The 21,528-nt window shown below is 32.6% G+C and overlaps 2 protein-coding genes and 1 long non-coding RNA gene across 10 annotated transcripts in view; all 3 read left to right on the plus strand.

The window, feature by feature from the left end:
- The window catches only part of LOC660470 (centrosomin), a 56,744-nt gene extending 35,403 nt beyond the window's left edge, over nucleotides 1-21,341 (plus strand). For 3 of the 7 annotated variants that reach the window (XM_064356965.1, XM_064356964.1, XM_064356963.1), the window contains 8 exons: nucleotides 7,023-7,213; nucleotides 7,267-7,437; nucleotides 9,841-9,984; nucleotides 10,091-10,909; nucleotides 14,173-14,250; nucleotides 14,300-16,309; nucleotides 20,365-20,869; nucleotides 21,045-21,341. In XM_064356965.1, the coding sequence (XP_064213035.1) occupies nucleotides 7,023-7,213; nucleotides 7,267-7,437; nucleotides 9,841-9,984; nucleotides 10,091-10,909; nucleotides 14,173-14,250; nucleotides 14,300-16,309; nucleotides 20,365-20,869; nucleotides 21,045-21,286 (4,160 nt within the window). In that variant the 3' untranslated portion in view covers nucleotides 21,287-21,341. Of the gene's footprint in view, nucleotides 1-6,729; nucleotides 6,973-7,022; nucleotides 7,214-7,266; nucleotides 7,438-9,840; nucleotides 9,985-10,090; nucleotides 10,910-14,172; nucleotides 14,251-14,299; nucleotides 16,310-20,364; nucleotides 20,870-20,919; nucleotides 20,998-21,044 lie in introns of those variants that run through there. The other 4 variants (XM_064356967.1, XM_015978126.2, XM_008192926.3 and 1 more) reach the window with 4 other exon arrangements.
- LOC660532 (uncharacterized) lies at nucleotides 4,987-6,260 on the plus strand. Its single transcript, XM_971256.5, has 2 exons — nucleotides 4,987-5,741; nucleotides 5,793-6,260. Exons 1-2 carry the CDS (start codon nucleotides 5,733-5,735, stop codon nucleotides 6,195-6,197), a joined length of 414 nt encoding a protein of 137 aa, XP_976349.1. The 5' UTR covers nucleotides 4,987-5,732; the 3' UTR covers nucleotides 6,198-6,260.
- Nucleotides 11,759-14,103, plus strand: LOC107397549 (uncharacterized). 2 transcript variants are annotated; one of them, XR_010334392.1, is made up of 2 exons: nucleotides 11,759-13,658; nucleotides 13,992-14,103. It is a non-coding gene; the product is annotated as an uncharacterized LOC107397549 (long non-coding RNA). The 2 variants fall into 2 exon arrangements; XR_001574634.1 differs by lacking the exon at nucleotides 11,759-13,658 and adding an exon at nucleotides 13,665-13,921.
- Nucleotides 21,342-21,528: the final 187 nt, after the last annotated feature.

Here is a 21,528-nt window from a genome sequence, read left to right on the forward strand (position 1 = left end):
TATCGACTTGTTCGGACGTAACTCAATATCATCAGGATATACTCGTAATATCCTAAATGATAAATTTGAGAACATAATTAATAATATAATACCCACTGAAATTGATGATAAATTAAATAAATCAATAAACAAAATAGAAAAACATATTTTCGATTTAACTAAAAAAATAAACAAAATAAATAATCTCTTTGAAAAAGAGAAAACCAACTTAACAATCAATAAGGAAATAATTGAAAATCATTTTAATAAAATGGAACAATATACTCGTAAAATCCTAAATGATAAGTTTGAGAACATAATTAATAATATAATACCTATTGAAATTGATGATAAATTAAATAAATCAATAAACAATATAGAAAAACATATTTTCGATATAACTAAAAAAATAAATATAATAGATAATCTATTTAAAAAAGAGAAAACCAACTTAATAATCAATAAGGAAATAATTGAAAATCATTTTAATAAAATGGAACAAATTTTATTTGATTTACATAAAGTATTTGAGAAGTTTAAACAATATGATAAAGAGATGAACAGTAAAATAGGAATCTTAGATAGTAAACTTAAAAATATTAACAATATTATTAATTCAATTACCAATGTGCTAGATAAAAGAATGAACAATAAAATTACAACTATACTTGACACTCATATGAATAATAAAATTGATATCAAATGGAAAATGTTAATGAATAATACTAATGAACTAACGAATCGAATTAAAAAATTGGAAAAAGAATATAATACATTAGATAAAAAAAGAACGACCATACCAAAAACTATAACTAACAGCAAAAAAATGAAAAATACAAATAAAAAACAAACCAACGAAAAAATTGATTCTTATGAGAATACTGAAATAGATGATGTTAAAATAGAACCTTTACCCCACAATAAAAACAAATGTCTTCCAGGTTACCAAGCTGACAAGCATGGGCATTGTAGAGAAGTATATTAAACATGTCTGTAAGTATTACGAAAAATAATTTCAATATTTATGTATATTTTTTTAGTTTTAGGCTTATAGGTACCTTATTCTACAAGAATTAAATAAAAATATACAATTAGTAAAATACAATTATAACAACATGTAATAATGAAATAATAAATTATTAATGAACATTCCCTTCTTGTTAGTCACAAGGTTACACGTGTAATATTATTGTGATTTGTGGTTTTTTATCTTATCAATTACTATCTTGCTCCTAATTAAAATTTATTTATCAACGGAAATTGTGGTTAGAAACATTCTATTTCTGTTAGTCATAGGGTTACACGTGTGATATTTATTGTGGTTTGTGGTTTTTTATCTTATCAATTACTGTCTTGTCTATAACTTTGTTATTGTGATTAGTCTTTGTTACTGTGATTTGTAATTTTTATCTTATCAATTACTATCTTGCCCCTAATTAAAATTTATTTATCAACGGAAATTGTGGTTTTCATGTCTCATCCTGTTGTTCAACCCAACTTTATATAAAGACGTTCATGTACATGGTATTTCGAGTAGTGTCTAGTCAAACGTAGTGTAGTCGAAAAACTGTCTTAAAAAAAATATATATATATAATGTCGTTATAATGTCGTTACCAAATATTGAATTTCGATTAACTACACTAGAACTTGAAGAATTCTTAAGCAGTGTATACGACCTTAAAGAAAAAATAATTCTCCAAAAAGTATGGAAGACGTTAGCAAATTTAAATTCAAATGGACGGAAATCTTTTTTGAGTGGAGGATACGCAGCATTCATAAAAGGCTACACAACAGCGTATACAGACGTGGATATTTATATAGAAGGTAATCCACGTAAAGAAGAGATCACTGATCTCACAAAATACTATAACATAAACAATTCAAATATTATCACATATTTCGAAATGGAGACGTCGAATCTAAATATCTTATTTAATTTTATATACGTAAAGCGACCTTGGGATAATATCATAATAAATGCTCTGCAGATAATTAGTGAATTTGATATAAATATATGTAAAATCGCATATTTTCCAATCGAAATCAACGGAGGGTTAAAAATACAATTAGTTGAAATGGTATTATCCAGTAAAGATTTATCATTTCAAAAAGCAAAAACGGTAGAACGGGCTCTAAAATATGAACTACGATTAAAAGAAAATATATCAGAAAAACTGCTTGCTATACAGGTAAGGAAAACTTTATTCGTTTTATTAATTTGTTACTTAATATTTTATTTTAGAAATCGAGTAATTCAAATCCAAAAATATATATAAATTTGAAAGAAAACGCTACTGTAGAAGACAAAGATGTATAATCAATTTTAAATATCCATTTATAAATAATAATAATAGCAATTGTTTTAGGCTATGTTCCGAAGATTAAAAAGCCACTTTGAAAAAAATAAATCAACTTCTTTTCAGGATACGTAAGTTTTTATCTTGTATGTACAATAAGAAACTTTTGATTTTATTTTTTCTTCTAGATCTACTGACGGACTGATGAATTGCGTATCATTAACATCATCATCATCATCTACAAGCCTACCATTAGGACTTATGACACCAGCAAAGGAAACCTCTAATTTTTTTCAGGAAAAGTAAGTTTCCATTTTACATATAAAATAAGTATATTTATTTAATAATTCCAAATATAATTTTTTCTTTTCATTCTCAGATCAACCGATAGATGTGAGAAGGACAACAACAAAAAGACCGCTGATTTTTTTAGGATAAGTAAGTTTTTCATTTTATATGTTTAGTTTTTTTTCTTTTTAAGTTCAGTTCAACAGATGGAATCATCGCCAATAGGGGAGGACCACTGCGCTTCACATCATCAACAGGATTCAGGCTTTAGGACAGAGGACGATCTCCAGAAGTCCAAAAATCCACACCACTGTTGTTAGACGTCGTCATAATCTTTTTTTAACTTTATTATTATTAGCCAGTCTAAAAACAAAAAGTCAAGCCGAAGGTTATTGGGGGGTTGTTAGGGGAAAATCCTAGACACAGACCAGATCACCTCTCTCAACCCCCCGCAAAAAAACCTTCGGCTTGACAAAAAAAAAAAATAAAAAAAAATAAAAAAAAATAAAAAAAATAAAAAAAACCTACCTATACCTACCCTACCTATACCTACCTACCTCGTTTGTACCGTATGTAAATATATGATATATTGTATGTTGTTTTGTTTTAATATATTATTTTTAAAATACTCATATTAATGTAAAATATTATTTTATAAATACATAATGTGTTACATATTATTGTTTTTTTTTCTGAAAACAAAAAAAATAATAATCCTAATCAGGATTTTAACCTCGATTTCCTTATCGATAAAATAATGACTTTCCTTTATTAGTTATTAGTGACAAGCGTGATTTTCTGATATTTTGCTTAACTCAATACAGCATGTTTTGCTCGATTTCCTTATCGATAAAATAATGACTTTCCTTTATTAGTTATTAGTGACAAGCGTGATTTTCTGATATTTTGCTTAACTCAATACAGCATGTTTTGTATACTTCATGTATTCAAAATTGCACATTTCAAAAATCATATATTCAAAATTTCACAACCCCAAAAACCAAAAATTTCACAACCCCAAAATTCGCAAACGCGCGGGGGTGTGTGGTGTGTTGCGTCGGTCGGGTCGGTCGGCCATCATCATCATCATCATCATCATCATCATCATCATCATCATCATCATCATCTGATATTGGCGGGAAGTTTAAAAAATAAAAAAAAAAAAATTAAAATGGAGGCCAGCAGCGCCATCTTTGATTGAAGGCGGCGGCGGCGCTGACTGACGGCAGCGCCATCTAGCGAAAAGCTTGCAGACCGTACCGTGGCGCCATCTAACGTGAGAATTTAAACCGAATTTGTGACGACATCGGCGCTTATATCCTACTAATTTGAATGATTATTCTCTCCCATTTTAAATCCACAACAAAAAAACTGTTTGTCGAAAAATACATTATAAAACGAATCGTGTATTTTGAAAGAAATTTCACATACTAAAGTTATTTTGAAAAGTTTTGTGTCAAGTGGCATTATTACTGGAATGGCTGAAATATTATACAGGGTGCTCAAAAAATGGCGCACCAACTCAGTGGTACGTTGTTGATAAGTATGTGTACATTACGGGAAAATCCTCAAAAAATTCCTCGTCATTATTCAAAAATCTGGAGCTACAAGTCTTTTTTAGTTTTCATTAGATTCAATTGTTCTTATGATTCACACAACACAATGATGAATAATTATTTTTAAATTTTCTATCAGACCAGCAGTTGTTATAATTGAAAAATTTAAATCCATCAAAAAATTACAATTTTTATATGTGCCAACACTGGGGATTATTTCCTAGGAAACCTTTTTAAACATAACTTATAATTTATTTTTATTGTTGATTAAGTTCAGTTGCGATCAGGATTGTTAGACAACATTGCCACATTATTTTTATTTATCAATAATTTTAATGCAAACATTTTTTTACTATTTTTACCTTTATATGTACAGGGGTTAGGGAATGGCTTAGCAATATTTCGGATGTGAATTTGCCGGGATCAGATGAGTTAAAAACCCTTGTATCATATTTCAAAAAGTGCGTATTTTCTTCAGAAATTTTTATTAACCCACCTGTAGAGAGCCACTGTGTGGCTTATGGTAACTTATGAGCAGTTATTTTTTTTTAATTAAACAAAATGGAGATGGTGGCAAATGGGCCAGATTTTTTCTAAATTGTGACCAATATGTTAATTTGTGTGGGAGGTTCGAATCCCGGTCCTGGCAGAAAAATTTTTTGTTTTTTTGTCGTAACATTTAATAACAAAACACACACAAATTGAAATAGAAGAATAACGTAGTGGACCCAGAAGCTAATTTGCTTATGCTGTTTTGACAATAATATTAAAATTTGCGCTAATTTTTATAATTCTAGTTCAGCGGTTCTCAAAATTTGAGACGGTTTTTTGAGAATACTATGCATTTTTGATTTGCATAAATTTTGCTTAATCGATTTGTTTTGTCATTCAATATCTATAGTTCATTTTTTTAAATAATCAACTGTCAGTGTCAAAATTCTGTTAAAGACCAGACTGTATCACCCTAAATGTTTATGACCAACTACTTTTGAAATTGCTGTATTCTGTATTTGACATTTTGACCACCAGATTTGACATTTTTGAAAATTGGACGATAGTGTTAATCGTTAATTCGTTAGTCTAAAGGTGGTCTGAAATAACTAGATGTGTTGTTGTACGTGCTTTAAACTGGAGACAACTTGAAAAATTTGGAAATTGAATTTTCCAAGTAAAAAAATACATTAACCTTAATTCAAAAAAATTACTATCTATGATAATGCCAACCTGACAGCTCTTAGACAGTTGATTATAAAAAAAATCGACTATATCTTTAAATTTTTGCTAAACCATTCCCTAACCCGCTGTATACATTTCTCTATCACGCACCATTGAGTTGGTGCGCCAGTTTTTGGGCACCCGGTATAATAATTAACTTGGTGTTTTTGGTAGAAAAAATAAACTTGAAAGTGAAATGCAGTTCGATAATTATTAATAGAGCATCATTAATATCGCATTTTACTCATATGAAATTCATTTTTAAAACAAGCGAGTTTTTTATCATCTCTGATATTAAATAATAATTAAGCCACGGGCGACAAATTTGAATATAAAAATACAAAAATCAGGGCATTTGACATCAGTTTGTTTCGAGTGCAGACATCGACAGCAGCAATGCTTACTGTAAGTCAAGTCATTTGTAATTTTGTTTTTGTTTTTATGTAATACTTTTAGAAATCTTTTTACGTTTTGGTTTTCTTGGCCGTTGCCAATGCTGATCTTTTACCACACCCTGTACTTGAAACCACCGTTACCGGTGAATCTGGTAGCATCAGGGAACAAAGAGGTTTACCTTTTGTGCCTTTCCCCCCATTTCCACCTGTAGGACACAGGTTCATTTTACATGGATATCCCGAACCTGTTCCTCTACCATTATTTCCGGTCACTTCAGTTGTGCCTGAAACGCCCGTTGTTGAAGCGAAAACAGTCGAGGAATCGAAAGATTCTGTAACTGTTGAAACACCAGAAGTTAAGAAAGTTGCAACACCTGTTGTGGTTCTCCCGGAACATCCAATTCATTCCGTGTATAGATACCCGTACCCTTACTATGGAATTAACGGATACTACAGATATTTCTAAATTTTTCATTCATCAACTGACTGACATAAAAGAATAATGAAAAAATAAAGGCTTATAAAATGATTTTTTTTATTTTCTTAATGTCCCATAAATAGGAAATTATCCTGAAAATAGAAGCGGATGTGCTGTTTAATCGTAAATTTTACCGACCTATCTTAAATCGGTTTATCCACTTGCACAAACACTGGATAATTTTAACTATAGCTACCTTTTTGCAAAGTATTAAGCAAAACACAAGGTTTAATGATAAATACAGACTTCCAGATGCAATCTTGAAGGGTGTTTTTGGCTTGGCCCGGAAGTTCTTCACACTCGACAGATCCCATCTCCGAGCCTATTAATAAGCATTCTCCTCGAAATAAATTTCTTCAGACACACCCTCAAAAGAACGTAATTGCCTTCTTCATTGTGTTCGAGAACCAGGGCACCGGTGTTCTAATTTATAAACAACATTCATGGTGTTGCACCCTTTTTTTGTCTAACCCTTGCCACCAACCACCACCAACTTTTTTTGAGCAATTACATTTGTTTTTGTTTTTGACGTTATTTTTGACGCATACCTAATTTTTCGATGTCACCATTGTAAATTGTCCGTAAAATTGTCCATCATAAGCTTCATGGGTCCTTGTTAATTTGAGCAACGCTCCACTGGAAGGCAAAATGGCCAAAGAATATATCAAAGCCGTGATTGAAAACACGATAATGGAAGAAAAGTGCGAACTCGAAGCGTCCGAATCATGCGACGATGTCGAAACAGAAGGCGCGAGCGAAAGCAGTTTCGTTATAGGCTTAATTGAGTTTTGACGACGTAATTTTTTCTTATAGATTCAATGGGTCTGCGATCACCTGGTGGACCGCTGCGCGGCAGGTCGGTCAAAGAATTCGAAGAGCAGCTGTCCAATCTCAAAAAGGAAAATTTTAATCTCAAACTCAGGATTTATTTTTTAGAAGAACGGATGGGTGTCAATTTTAATCTAGACAAGGAAAATGTAGTTAAGAAAAACGTTGAATTGATGGTGAGTTGGAGAGACTTGTTTTTTTTTTTTTTGGGGTAATGTTATGCGAATAGGTTGAAGTGGAAAGTTTGAGAAAAGAAGTGCAGGAAAAGCATGATTTATTGTGTCAAGCTGTGAAGGCAATGGAGTTGGAAGATGAAGAGCACAAGAAACTGGTAACCGAAAAGGAGGAGATGCTGACGGAGTGCCAGCAAGAAATTGAAGACTTGAAGACGCAGCTACTTGTAAGTTAATTTTTTATTTCGAAATTTGTACCTCTTTTTGGTGCTCAAAAACCGGCGCACCAACTTATTGAAAGTGGTAGAGAAATGACAATGAGAAATGAAATTATAATTATTCAACCGGTCAGTAACTAAAATTATTGCACTTAATAATAAAAATTCAATGTGTTCAGTTGTTCATCAAGTCACATATGAAATGTGAACGTAATGTGCCGCTTAATTTAAATTGTGAATGCTGACAAAATGATAATGGAAAAAGGTTTAAAATCCAAAAACAAAAAAATACGCAACTACAAAAATTACGGAAATATAAAACACAAATCAAGACAAATTCTACACTTGACACAACTTTGCCGAAGGATGCAAAATAATGAGTAAAAGGCCAATTCAAAGATTTGACAGAAATGACAATACTCAGAAACTACAATAGTCATTTAGATACAGCAGAACATTGAATTTGATTTCCGTAGTCGACTTGATGTACAATCATTTTTGAACACATTGTACAATGTGTTTTTAAATGATTCTCATCTAGTCGTCTGTGCATTTCCCATGTAAAATCAGAAATGCGGCTTTATAGAATTAATGGCAGACATTTAGACAGTGAATATTATCATTCTCCATTTATTAAGTCTTTAATTCGGAAATAAACTACGACAATAAAAGTGTTCTCTTTTTCTTGCACAGTGTAACCGTTTAGTTGCATTTTAACGAAATTTTTAGAATTAATTAATTTGGGAATTTCACAACTGACGGTTTTGACATTTATTGAGGGAGAATTCAATTGAGCAGAGCGGCACAATTTTTTTTACATATCATTTTCCAAAAAGTGCATACTTTCTTTATAAACATTTTTATTAACCCATCTGTTGAGAGTCACTGTGTGGTATGGAGTAGTTTACTAACAGTCAATTTTGAGAATTTTTCAAAATCGTAGCCACCATGATCATTTGTATGGGAGGTTCGAACAGCAGTTCTGGCATAAATTTCTTTTTGTTTACTTTTATAACATTAAAAAAACAAAAACTGAAACAAAAGAATTATGGAGTGGACTAAGAAGTTAATTTACCTCTGCCATTTTGTCAATAATAAAAAGTTTATTTAATCGATTCGTTTTGCCATTCTTTACCTACCTTCTTTTTGCTAAACCATTCCCCAACAGATTATATCTTTATTCTGAAGGCAGTAATGATTTTTCAGTCCAGTAACTATGCACTTTACCCTATTATTATAATAACAAATTTTAAATAAATAATATCTGACAACATTCTCTAATAACATTCGTGATCGCAATAGAATTTGACCAACAATAAAAATAAACTATTTTTGAAACGGTTTCCTAGCACTTTCCTAGGAAATAATACCCAGTGTTAGTACATCCTCAAATTTTGATTTCTTCATGTTTTTTTTTCAAAAAACTGCTAGGGACTGACAGTAAATTCAAAAATAATAATTCGTCAATATATTGTGAAACCTAATATTAAAAAATAATGAATATTGATGAAGTACAAAATAAGTTTGCAACTTCAATTTTTTTAGAATATAACTAAGAATTTTTTAAGCTTTTTTCCGTAATCTACACATGCAAAGTTTGAGCACTTCTGTCATTTTATTGTCAAAAAGAATGAAAGAAAGATTATGTCAAAAGATGCCTGAAATTTTTTGCTCGCCATTGCAGAACTTATTCCAAATTTGGTGGCGAACTGACATTTGGCATTAAACATAATTATGTTTACTATTGAAAAAAAATTGAACATAGGCATCGTAATACAGTGTTCTTCAAACCTACTGTTAGTATTTAACAAATTGTGGTAAGATACTTACTATGAAGAATAATGAACGAATTATTAATAATAATAGTGATATTTCTACGTATCCCCGTTCTCAAAGTCTAAGAATGTTAAAATGAGAACTAAGTAAATTTTAGAGAAAAAATGCACGCCCATGTATTACATTTTCTTAACCAAGTGGGTTAATAAAATTTCAAAAGTCTTTTATGTCACTGTCAGTTCGAGATTTGGAACAACCTCTACTAGTGAGTTGGTGCGCCGTTTTTTGAGTACCCTGTATTATTGAATTGGCACAAAGTCAAAAGTTTTCTGGAAATAAATTTGTGAAAACTCAAAGCAATTTTTAATCATTTTACCAGATGTGTTACTGTATACTCTTAATTAGTCATTAAACTTCTAGTGTCGTTGTAATATATTATGTTGTACAATTCAAAAATTGGTACTTTAAGCAACAAAGACATAAACTTGTTTTTTTTATTTTAATATCTTAACAATATTTTACGGATTGTAACATTGTAGTGTACACAATGAATTAAATACTGTTCACTTTACTGCGACCCATTTAAAAATAATGTAAAAAAGATTGTGGAAGAGGGTCATTGTGATTTTTTTTAAGGATGCTAAAGCGGAAAGTGAGATTCTGTCGGCCAGGACCCAATCTGGCGCATCTGATCACTATGCATCTCAGGCATTCAGTTTACCAGACACTCCAAGTGCACTCAAAGAGCTTCAAGATAAAATTAAATCACTGGAGGAAGAGGTATTTTCTTTTATGATAGCTCTTTGGTTTCTTTTTGTGGTGGTTTTTCCTATTTGTTTTTGTGTGTGTTTGTGGTGCGCGGTTAAAGTGTTCCTCTGTGTTTCAGCTGCAAAACGAAAAGGGAAACAGTGCCGCAATTCAAATAATTCTCGATCAGAACGATACAAAAATCAAAAGTTTATCATCCCAGTTGGACGAAGCGACGAAAAAACTCGAGTATCGCGTTCATGAACTCGAAGATATGAGTTTCCAACTGGAGGAGGCCAGGGCCAAGTGCCAAGGCTTGCACAAGAAGCTCGAGGAAAAGTCGCAGATTGTGAGCGAATTATCGTCGGAGAACGATGAGTTCCGCAAACGGCAAAACCTCTTCTCGGCCGATTTGGAGAAAGAGCGGAAGCGTTACGAAAAGTTGAGGGCGAGCAGTGAGCAGAAAATTGCCGACCTCCAGTCGAAACTGGAGGCCTCTTTGGCCGAACTGAAGAAAAGTCAGGACCTTGTGGTGTCTAAGAGTCCCGGCCGCCGCCTCGGATATACTGATGCCGATTCCTTTTCAGTTCAAAAACCAGCAACATCTCCTGGATCTCCGTCGAAAGACACAAACCTTCTTCCAACACTCCCTTCGCCGGTAGTAACGCCCACCTCCTCACCCTCACCCTCTGTCAGCTTCCCCTTCGATCATAACCTCGACCTTAAGCAAATCATCGAGCAATTGAAGACCGAACGCGATGCCCAACACCAGAAAATCGTCAAACTCAAAGCCGAACAAATGAAGGCTTGTAAGATAATCAAGAGCATGATCGATTCGAAAAACAAGACCGACAGCGAAATCACCACCTTGAAGCAGCAAAACGAAGAGTTGGCGAGGGAACTTGAAGAGGTGGCTGCAAAGGGCGACAGGAGACAACCGGAATCTTTGTCCAATGAGGTACTACTTCGTAAGGGGTGTTAGGCCTCGGTTTTCATTGCTTTTTTTGCATGACTGTGATAGATTTGCTTCCAATTTCTAATGTTACGCTTTTAAACCGGAATATTTGTACAGGTCGAGTTCAAGATGTTTTCTACACGTTGGTTTCAATACTTAGAAACGCTAAATTTGGCAAATGTTAAAAATATGCACACGAGTTTGTCGAGTACGTTGTAAGGAAATAAGTTTAAATGTTTACCAAAACTTGCTATTGTCTCGTGTGTGGTGAGCCTTTGAGGATCGTGGAGTTCGAAAGTGATCTTATTACTTATTGTCCGAATGTGTTTTCTTTGAATAAAGTTTTAAGCTGATGTACTTGATTTGAGGGTTGCACATTTCTTGCTATTTCTACTTGAAAATACTACAGTGGAACCCGGTTATAAGTTAAAACGAACACCCAAGGGACTTAGAATCTGTTCGTTTTAATCGAACGTTACTATCCGAACGTCGTTTTACGCAGTAATTTTCAAGTTAAATGAGTTCTAAAATGTTTGAAATAGAAACAGGAGATAGAGATAAAGCATTAATCTATTTTATTAACAAAGATACACAATTACTAGAGTTTTCGGACTTTTTGACACAAAAATGACGGAAATATGCGGAAGTAAGCTTCAAATTTAATAAATATTTTAATAATAAATAAATTTAGTATGCACAAAAAACTCTCAAAATCTGAAAATATGCTTAAAAATATACTCAGTGCTAACAAAAACAAAACTATGAAAAAAAACTAATTAGTACATTATCAAGTACTTTAAAAATGTGAGCATTTTTCAAGAATATTTTTTTCGAAATTGTATGTATTTAATTTTTCTAACATTTTTTAATAGCATCTTACTAAGATTTTGCTCTAAAAATGACTTCTAATTCATTTACACAATTTATATAAATTTATATTTTATTTTATTATTTTTTATTTATAAATATTTAAAATTTATATAATAATATTACTTTTAAAATAAGTGTTTTTTATTAAATTATCATATTAAAGTTGCGTTTTGAGCTCATTACTAAGATTTTTCAACTTGGCCGAATTTCATTCGTCAAATTTTTCTCTACAAGGTCTCAAAATGATGAAAGTTCGAAAAATTATAGTCTTTTTGTAACTATTAGATAATATTAAAAACTTCAAAAACTTAAAAATTACCAAAATTGGCATATAAATAGCAAATTTTTTTAGGATCAAACGCCAAATTAGCAATTAATTATAAAAATAAGGTTTATTTGAAAAAGAAAAATTTAATTTGTCTACATCGACAAAATATGTACGCTGCCCATTAAAATGACAAAATGCTAGAAATCCGAATTCTAATAATTACGTAGGTATACATTTTATGATAATATGGCAAATATTCTATTTATTTTTTTATTTTTGTTTGTACTTAACGTTCTTGTTGTTTTCGGGTTATGTATTTTTTTTGTAATCGCTTTTTTGTCTAAAAATTGGACGTTAAAAGCGAGTGTTTGTTGTAAGTGAGGTTCGTTTGTTTCTATAATATGAGATTAAAATAGGACTTTCAATTTTGTTGATTATATCTGACTGTTCGGGTTCGTTATAACCAAGTTCCACTGTAATTCATTCATGATAAATTACACTGGTCTGCAAAAATAACTATTCCTTATTACGTTATTATTAAAAATATTATTAAAAATTTAATGCTTCTGAATAACAAAATCTAGGTATTTTTTTAATAGATTTTTTAAATAAATCGTTGATTTACTTAATACTATAAATGTAAATTTAATGATTGCGACAAAAATTTACAATTCATTCCAAAACTCTAAAAACTAGTCACATATTAATTTTTCTTTGTAATTATTGCCTTTTCATATTTTCCAGTAAAATTATAACTAACAAAAATATGCTATCATTGCTTCTGACGATCTTCTGACTATTTCCCTTTCATATCTATGTGTAATATTTCTTGCTGATATCTTCTATCGCAAGATTTTCAGTAAAGAAGTCTTAAAGTGTCAAATTTTTTGTTATTTGAAAGGACGTCACATATTTTTGAAAATAAAACTCGAATGATTTCCTGAAAGCTCTCAGCTTTTTTATTTTCCCATCAACTGAAATCGTTTTTATTTGTAAAGTCCATCCGGAATTAAAATCTATTGCCAAATTGTTTCAAAACCTTGATCAGCCTTGCTGCCTTTTGGTCCAATTTGTGGTAGGAACAACTTGCATAAAATCTTAATTTTGTTGTATTTTTTTTATTTATTTTTCTTGTAACTAATTATATTGTAACTATTTTACTGCCACAAATAAATTATATTATTATTATTTTTCAGTAAAATAAAGTGGCGTAAATACGATAACGAAACACAAAAAAAATAATTTTGGGAAATTAAATCTACGTGACAACAAAAAAATCACGTTTAAATCTTAATACCCATACTACTTTTATTTAAACAAGGATTTCCTTGCAGACCAGTGTAATCGTCCGTTCTTTTTTTCTACTTTTTTTTTAACATTTCCTACTAACTTTTGCCATTTTGTTAATTCTGTCTTTTTAACATAAGAGTGCGAACGTTCAAATGTCTCAAAAATCAGTGACATTTTGACGTTCCCTTCAAAATTTTCAGTGCCTTTCATCGTTATCTCACTATGCTTGGGGTAAAATTATCGAACAGAACCCTTAAAAATAAATTCACCATCTTCCCTACTAATTTACCGTTCCCGTCCATGGTTGAGCTTCGTTTAAAACAGGTCCGCAATCACCTTTCCGCTTAGCTTTCTGTATCCGCTTAGCTTGAAACGTAAAGTTCAGCCAGTATTTACTCCACGCTCGGCTATTTATAAACCCACCTAAATAACATCGAGTTCATTCCGTAACGTCCATGTTTCTCAACCCCAGTCACTATTTCCCTTTGGCGTTAGGTAGTAAAAAATGCGACGGTTTAGCTTGATTACCTTGTAGTTATGGTAGGAGTTGCAAAGTGATGTTTTCTTGCATTTGTTCTTCCAAAAAGGTATTGTAGATTGATTATTGTAGATAGGATTTTGGTGTGGAATTTTGTGCTTGAATAGCTTGCTTTCTAGGCATGGTGGGTGGCGCGACAAAGACAATGAACATACAAATCTGTAGTACACCTCGATCTTGTAATATTTTTGTCTGTAATTAAGTTACAACAATAAACGCATGCAAGTTTTGGCTCTTGGTTTTATTTTTCGTTTGCCGTTGTGTGGTGTTTTATGTTCACTAAACTTGTGTTTCCATTAGAATTCGATGGACGAACAAAGCGGAGAGTTAATTGAGCATTATAAAGCGCTCACTGACGAACTGGATGAGAAGAACAGGGTTAGTAAGCTAAACGAAACTCTTGATTGTTTTCACACCGAATTTCCAGATCTTGACGGCCACTTTGAAGGAAAAGGACAACCAAATGAAGAAATTGCAACAGCAGTACGAAGACATCGTGAAAAAAATTAAGGAAAAGGAAGAACACATTGTCGATCTCGAATTTGATTTACTGACAGTCAGTCAAGAAAAACTGAAGGAGAAGGAAGAAGAGATTGAGCGACTCAACGGAATCATCGTCCAACGCAACTCTGACTTGCAAGGACTCGTCAATAAAGAACTTTGGGAGAAAAATCGGGAAATTGAAAAACTCCAAAAGAAACAAGCTTCGGAAATCGAAAAGTTGCGAAATGACTTGACCACGAAGGAAAAACAGTTGAGTCTGATCAAGGAGAAGATTTCCGAACTTGGGATCGAAATCGACATTCAGAATGGAGGGATCAGTGTCGAGAACAATTTACAAAACGAATTAGAAAAATCCGAAAAGTTGAGACTGGAAGCGAACGAAGTTTGTGCAGTCTTGAGCCGAAGACTTGAAGAATTGGCTGTGTTTCTCGACTCTTTGCTGAAGCAGAAATCAGTGTTGGGCTTTTTGGGCAATAAGGAGAACAAGAGAATACGTCACATTATCGACCAAAGCCTGGATTTGTCCAGAACGTTCACCATGAGCATGATCATTAACCCAGACAAGAGTTTACTCCAACTCACCAATATTTCAAGTCTTTTGAACGACACTAACCAAAGTGAGGCTAGTTTACTGCCGGCCAATATGAGTCTGACCTACAAAAGCCACCTGTACAAGAAAGATGAGGAAGATAACGCACAGATCATTCAAACCTTGCGCCAACAAATTATTAATCTGAAGTATGAGCTCCAGTTACGCGACGTGGAGTTGAATAAAATGAGCGTTTGTGACAACTTTACGGAAATCTCGTCCGAAAAAGACGACGAGGGTTTGAACAAATCAAACTTGAACACAACTTCGACCACTTTGAAGTACAAGAGTGAGAACCAGTCGGAGTCTGAAGCATGGTCTGAGCCAGACCGGTCAGTTTCACGAGCTCGTATCGGGCTTATGGATGGAAGTTTGAAGTCAAATTCGAGCAAAAAGTCGGCTAACACTTCAACAGACTCGACTGAAGATGAGGAAGACCGAAGTTCCCGTGCTTCTAAGAAGAGTGTCCTTAATGAAAGTCGCACAACAATCCTGGAATTGCACCGACAAGTGTGCGAACTCAGCCAGAAATTGAACGAAAAAGAGTCGGCTTATTGTGACGTGCTGAAGAACAACAGTAAATTGAAGCAAGAATTGGACAATTTGGAAATCAAGTTGAATGACACCGAACTGAAACTGGCCCAAACACTGCAAGATAAAATCGAATGTGACAGGAAGGTGCAAGCGCTTGAAGAAGAGTTTAGAAATATGAACGAGAAAGATAAAAAGTTGGAGGATAAAATCAACGAGATTGAATTGGAAAAGGTTGAAGCTTTAAAAGTTGCGAAAGTGGCGGAAGAAGCTTTCGAAGTTGCGAAAAATGAGATAAATACACTTGAAGCCAAACTGCGGGAGAAACAGGACGAAATGAACGAACTGGAGGAGGAGCTGAGAAACGAGTACCAGAACCAGTTAAAGGAAAAAGTCAAGGTTTTGGAGGAAGAATCGTTGAAGAAAATTAATGAAATGCAAAGTGGTGCCGAGCAAGAAATTAAGAATTTGCGCAACACAATTCAGCAGTTGCAAGTCGAGTATCAGTTGAATTATGTGAAGAAGTGCGAAGTTGAGGAAGCTCTTGAGGAGATTGAACGGTTGAAGAGTGAAGTTGATTCGCTGGAGGAACGTTTGGAGGAAATGACCGGAGTGGAGGAAAGCACTAATAAGAGATTCTCCGATTATGAGGAACGAATCAATGGACTGCGAAGTGATCTAGATAATGCCACTTTGCAGTATTCCGAAGCCGTTTTGGACAAAACTAAAATAGCAAACGAGAAGGCGCTCCTGGAACAGGAACTCAACCGAAGCGTTTTGAAGGAAATTGACACGAAGAAGCGACTGGATGAGGTTTGTATTTTATTGTTGAAACTTGGTCCATTTGATTTCGGGAAAAAATTAAACACTAAGTTAGCGTTGCTAATTTGATCTCATCACGTCACGTTTGTAAATAATATCAAGAGACATTTTAAAGATTTTAATTTTTGCAATTTTTACAATTGAACACAAATTAGCCCTCAAATGTTCAGAACGAATCAAGATGTTTTTGCAAGTTATTTCCATGTGATTGTTATTTTTTTGATGTTTTTACAGACAAAGAAACGACTTTAACAGTAAACTAGTTTTCGCCAGAACAGTAACAGCGCTCAAAAATTATTTTCGCAACTAATATTTACAAGATATTTCAAACCCTGTTATAGAGATATGTCGTAACTTCATGATCATGAGTGATAAAATTTTAAACATAAAATTTATTTAAAAAACCATGTGATGTGGTATAACAAAAAATTTATCATATTCGTGGATAGGCCAAGAAGTATCTAAGTTTACTCAAATTTTAACAGGACAAAGCTTGTGTTGACTAGTAATCGCTAGGTCAACATTATAAACGCTCTGTGAAAACAATAAGTACTGTAATGTATGGATAATCCGAACTCCCTATACAGGTTGTTCCGTCTAAACTCCACATTCGAAGTATTAGATGTTTTAATAATGATAAGTCAACTGAAAATTTGTATACAATTACTCGTGTAATACCTTAGGTCTTAATTAATGAAAATTTTTTCAACATGGCGGCACTTTTTTTTTCAGCTTTCCCTACACCTAAATTTAGCCGTTTTCGAAGTATTTAGGGTTTCTTGAAAAATTTTTGGATTTGCACCTTTCACATTTTTAGAGTTTTCGAAAGCGTATTTAGCCAATCAAAAGAGAAAGCCTATATCTCTCCTTCAGTTTGTTCAAAATTGGAAAAAAGTTTTAAAACTCCAAAATCTTAACGTTATTTTTGGACAATTTGTACAAGCTGTAAGCCAATTTTTTCAAATGGAATCCTTCAATTTTTGTTTCATTAGGTGAAAGAAAATTTTATTCTACAATGACCTGTGCACGCATTTGCGTTCCCTATACCTATCTGATAATTTTAAAATTATGTTGATTTTCTTTGACATTGCCGGAAATTTCTTACTAGCCACAAATAATTTTCCACAGTTTGACAAAGAATATTTCTCATAGAATAAACGATAAATTCTGAAAATTTAGTTTTCCTTTCCGTTAGACTCATCGAAACTTCAAATAACTTGAAAACTGTTAAATATAGGGTGTTAGGGAATGGCTTAGTAACATTTCGTATGTGAATTTGTCATGATCAGACTTTCTTCAGACATTTTTTTTACCTCCTGTTAATCATAATCATAATCTTTATTGTTGTTAAATACAACATAGGCATTTACACAAGTCAGTAATAAGTATAATGACAGAAACAATGTAAGTGAACATAATATATAAATTTATTCTATGTAAAAATTTGTAATACTGAAAATTTAGAAATTATTTAAAGAATAAAATGGATTTTTTACTAAAAATTTTTTGACCACGTTTTTAAATATTATACAAGATAAGATTTATATACGAGTATGTAAAGGTAAAATATTGAAGAATTTTAAACAATGATAATTAACAGCGTCTCTTGAGCGGTTTAATCTTAAGAATTCATGATGAAGTAAGTTTTTATGGCGAGTATAATGTTCATGATCTAGTATTGAAAAATGTGAAAAGTCATCTTTAACAAAAAGTAAACAACAATATGTACAAAGACGGAAGTGCCATGACCTCCAAATCTGCGAAACTCTTGCGGCAATCATCTCTGTAATTTAAATTATTAATAATGCGGATACTTTTACGTTTGGAGGGCAAATAGCATTTTCGTATGACAAGAATGCCCCCACACTAGTAGACCGTACATTAAATGGCTTTGTATGAAGGCATGATACGCCGTGATAATTGTTTTTTTGAGAGAAACTTTTTGTAGTTGTCTTAATAAGTACATTTTTTGTGCTATTTTGTTAGCAATGTAAGTTATATGAGTTTCCCAAGTAAGTTTATTATCAGCTTAAAGACCTAATAATTTAATAGCTTTTGAAGTTTCATCAATGTTCCGTAACGGAAATGTGACTAATTGTGTTTTATCTTTATTAAGAGATAGTTTATTTGATTCAAACCATATTTTGATATCTTTGTCCGAGGATAAAGCAATATTATGTAAAGATGTAACATCACAGTGACTATCTACAATTGTGGTATCGTCTGCGAATAATATTATATTAGAACGTGTTGTTTTGGGAAGATCATTAAGCCACTGTGTGACTTATGGTAGTTTATTAGCAGTTAATTTTTTCTTTAAACAAAATGGAGATAGTGGCGGATGGGCGTTTTGAGAATTTTTCAAAATTCTGACTAACATGCTCCTTAGTATCAAAAATTTTTGTTTTTTGTATCGTAAAATTTAATAACAAAACACAAATTGGAATATAAGAATAACATAATGGACCAAGAAGTTAATTTATCTCTGCTGTTTTGTCAATAATATTAAAATTTACGATAATTTTTATAATCCTAGTTCCGCGGTTTTCAAAATTTGGGACTTAATTTCAGAACGATTTTTTGGGAAAATTATGCATTTTTGATTTACATAAATTTTGCTTAATCGATGTGTCTTGTCTTTTTCTATCTACCTTAAAATTTTTGCTAAACCATTCCTTAACACGCTGTATAAGTATAGGGAATATTAATACATATGTATGCAGAATTAAATTCGCTACCATTTAGTGAAATAAAAATTGTGACATTTCTTTATAAAATTTTGAGTTATGGGTGTTTGAACTTCTGCAAACTTAATCTTAAACATTTGAGGTTTGCTCAAACTTTTTTTTAGAAAATTGAAAACACCAAAGAAAAGATCTAAACCCTTACTTTTAAATCAGCCAAAAAGGATTTCAAAATTTTTAAAAACGGCAGAGTTATTGATTTTTGAAGTGAAAGATGTAAATCCAAAAATTTAGGCATAGGGAAAGCTGATAAAAACACCTTTCAAATAATTAAAATAACCCAAAAATACAGTGAAAAACATAGCTTTCCATTTAAAATAAAAAAGTTGATCAGGATCTGACGGATTATAGTTGTATAAAAATTTTCAGTTGACTGTCTTTAATAAAACTTCCAATACTAATGTGGAGTTTAGAACATCCTGTATAATATTGTAAAATCGTATCTACAGCGTGCTCAAAAACTGGCGCACCAACTCAATGATGTGTGGTAGAGAAGTGGTTACATATAAAGGTAAAAATAGTAGAAAAATTATTTGTATTAAAGTTATTGATAAATAACTAATTTTAGGTAAATGATATGTGGCAACGTTGTCTAACAGTCTTGATCGCAATAGAATTTGAGCAACAATAAAAATAAATTTTTTTTGAAACGGTTTCCTAGGGAATAATTGCCAGTGTTGGCACATCTACACATTGTGATTTTTTGGATGAATTTTAATTTTTTTAAATTAAAAAAACTGCTAAAATCTGATAGTAAATTTTAAAATAATTATTCATCGTTTTGTTACGGAACGATTACCTGTTGTGAAACATAAAAACAGAAAAAAATAATGAAAATTAAAGAAGTTAACACAATAAGTTTGTAACTCCAGATTTTTTAAAATATAACTTTAGGAATTTTTTCAACATTTTTCCCGTAATCTGCACTTGCTTCTCAATAACGTACCACTGAGTTGGTGCGCCAGTTTTTGAGCACCTGTATAATCCGAACGTCTGTATTCCGTAATCTGAACTAACATCAAAAAATTTTTACAAGGAACTCTTGATCAGTTTATAGAAAGAAACGGAAGCGTAGTTGTTTGAGATGTATTTTTCAATTTTGTGTTTTTTTTACTTCCCTCTTTACTTCCGCCACAGGGTTTGTCATTCCATCTTGAAAAAAAAACTTTAGTGTTTTTTTTATTTAAGAGATGGGTTTCAATGGGATCATCACGTCAAAAATTGTTTTTGTCCATGTTTCTACTTAGCATTTAGTATTTACAATATTTTACTTTTCTTTGATTATCCTTTGACTTTTAACAGGTCGAAAATGAGCTTCAAGAGTTGCGCCAAGCCCACCAGCGCCAAGTGTCGTTACTCCAAGTGCAAAAATCTAAACTTGAAGTGCGCGTTAGTGAGTTGGAATCGTCTAATGCGGAGTTGCACAACAGACTTGTTAAAATTCAAGCGGGTTGTGGCGATAATGTGGCGTCTTTATCCGGAAGTCCGAATTTTGTAAATCAGATTGTTTCGTTCAGACGCCAACATTCTGACAATTCCGGGTATTTGTCTGAAGAACAGTTCGTAATGGACGATGGGAGAGGCACTAGGAGTTTCAGTAGATTGGTCTCAAACCAGAATTTCGAGATTGAGAGACACGAAGCAAACTCTTCGCCTGATTTAGGGATTGAGAGCGACCATGGCAGGTTTTCGAGTTTGGAGACGCACCTGAATGTACAGAGGCCGCTGTTGCAGACTTTGGAGTTGACGGAGTCGATGAACAATCTGCTGGATGTTGAGAGCAACCACGACCAAGACGATAACTGTGGTAAGTTTGTGGTCCAGTTTGAAACGAAATAAACGATTGAAATAAATTAGATTTCTGCGGGCGGAGCTCTTCAAGGCCTGTCTTTTGTAATTTTCCGTTTGGAAATTGTCATTATCAAAACTGATTTTGTACGAACAAGTAGTTTGCAAGGTGAGATAATTGGTTGGTGTTTTAGATAATGTCCACTGCTGCCAGAAAACCCTGGAAATGGCACATGAGAACAGCGATTTGAAACGGAAGTTGCTGCGGACGAGGAGAGCGTTGGAGGAAACAGTGACCCAATTGACTTTAGCAAATCAACGGAAAAAACAAGTCGAAAAAACCATTTGCAAGCAGATTCATAAGACGAGTCAAGTGTTGCGGAAGGCGAAAGCTAATTTAGATTCAGGTTCAGAGACTGATGCGTATAAAAAGTAACCGTTTACTTTGTATATTGTTTTTAAGTTTTAGTAAATAATTTTTCTTGTTTGTAGTTTTAATTTTTTTCTTTAAAGTAGGACGTAAATGACTGGAATGTGATATTTCCTGTGTCTTCTTGTGCCAAGAGTGTACAAAATTGCAGTAGTTTATTGTTAATCCTATAGTTTGACTCGAAATTCGTTTGAATTTTAAACAGTATTGTGATACTATAAGTGTATTTTTGAAATAGTCTGTACATA

This window comes from Tribolium castaneum, chromosome 5 (assembly GCF_031307605.1).
Source record: "Tribolium castaneum strain GA2 chromosome 5, icTriCast1.1, whole genome shotgun sequence".
Classification (NCBI taxonomy): Eukaryota; Metazoa; Arthropoda; class Insecta; order Coleoptera; family Tenebrionidae; genus Tribolium; species Tribolium castaneum.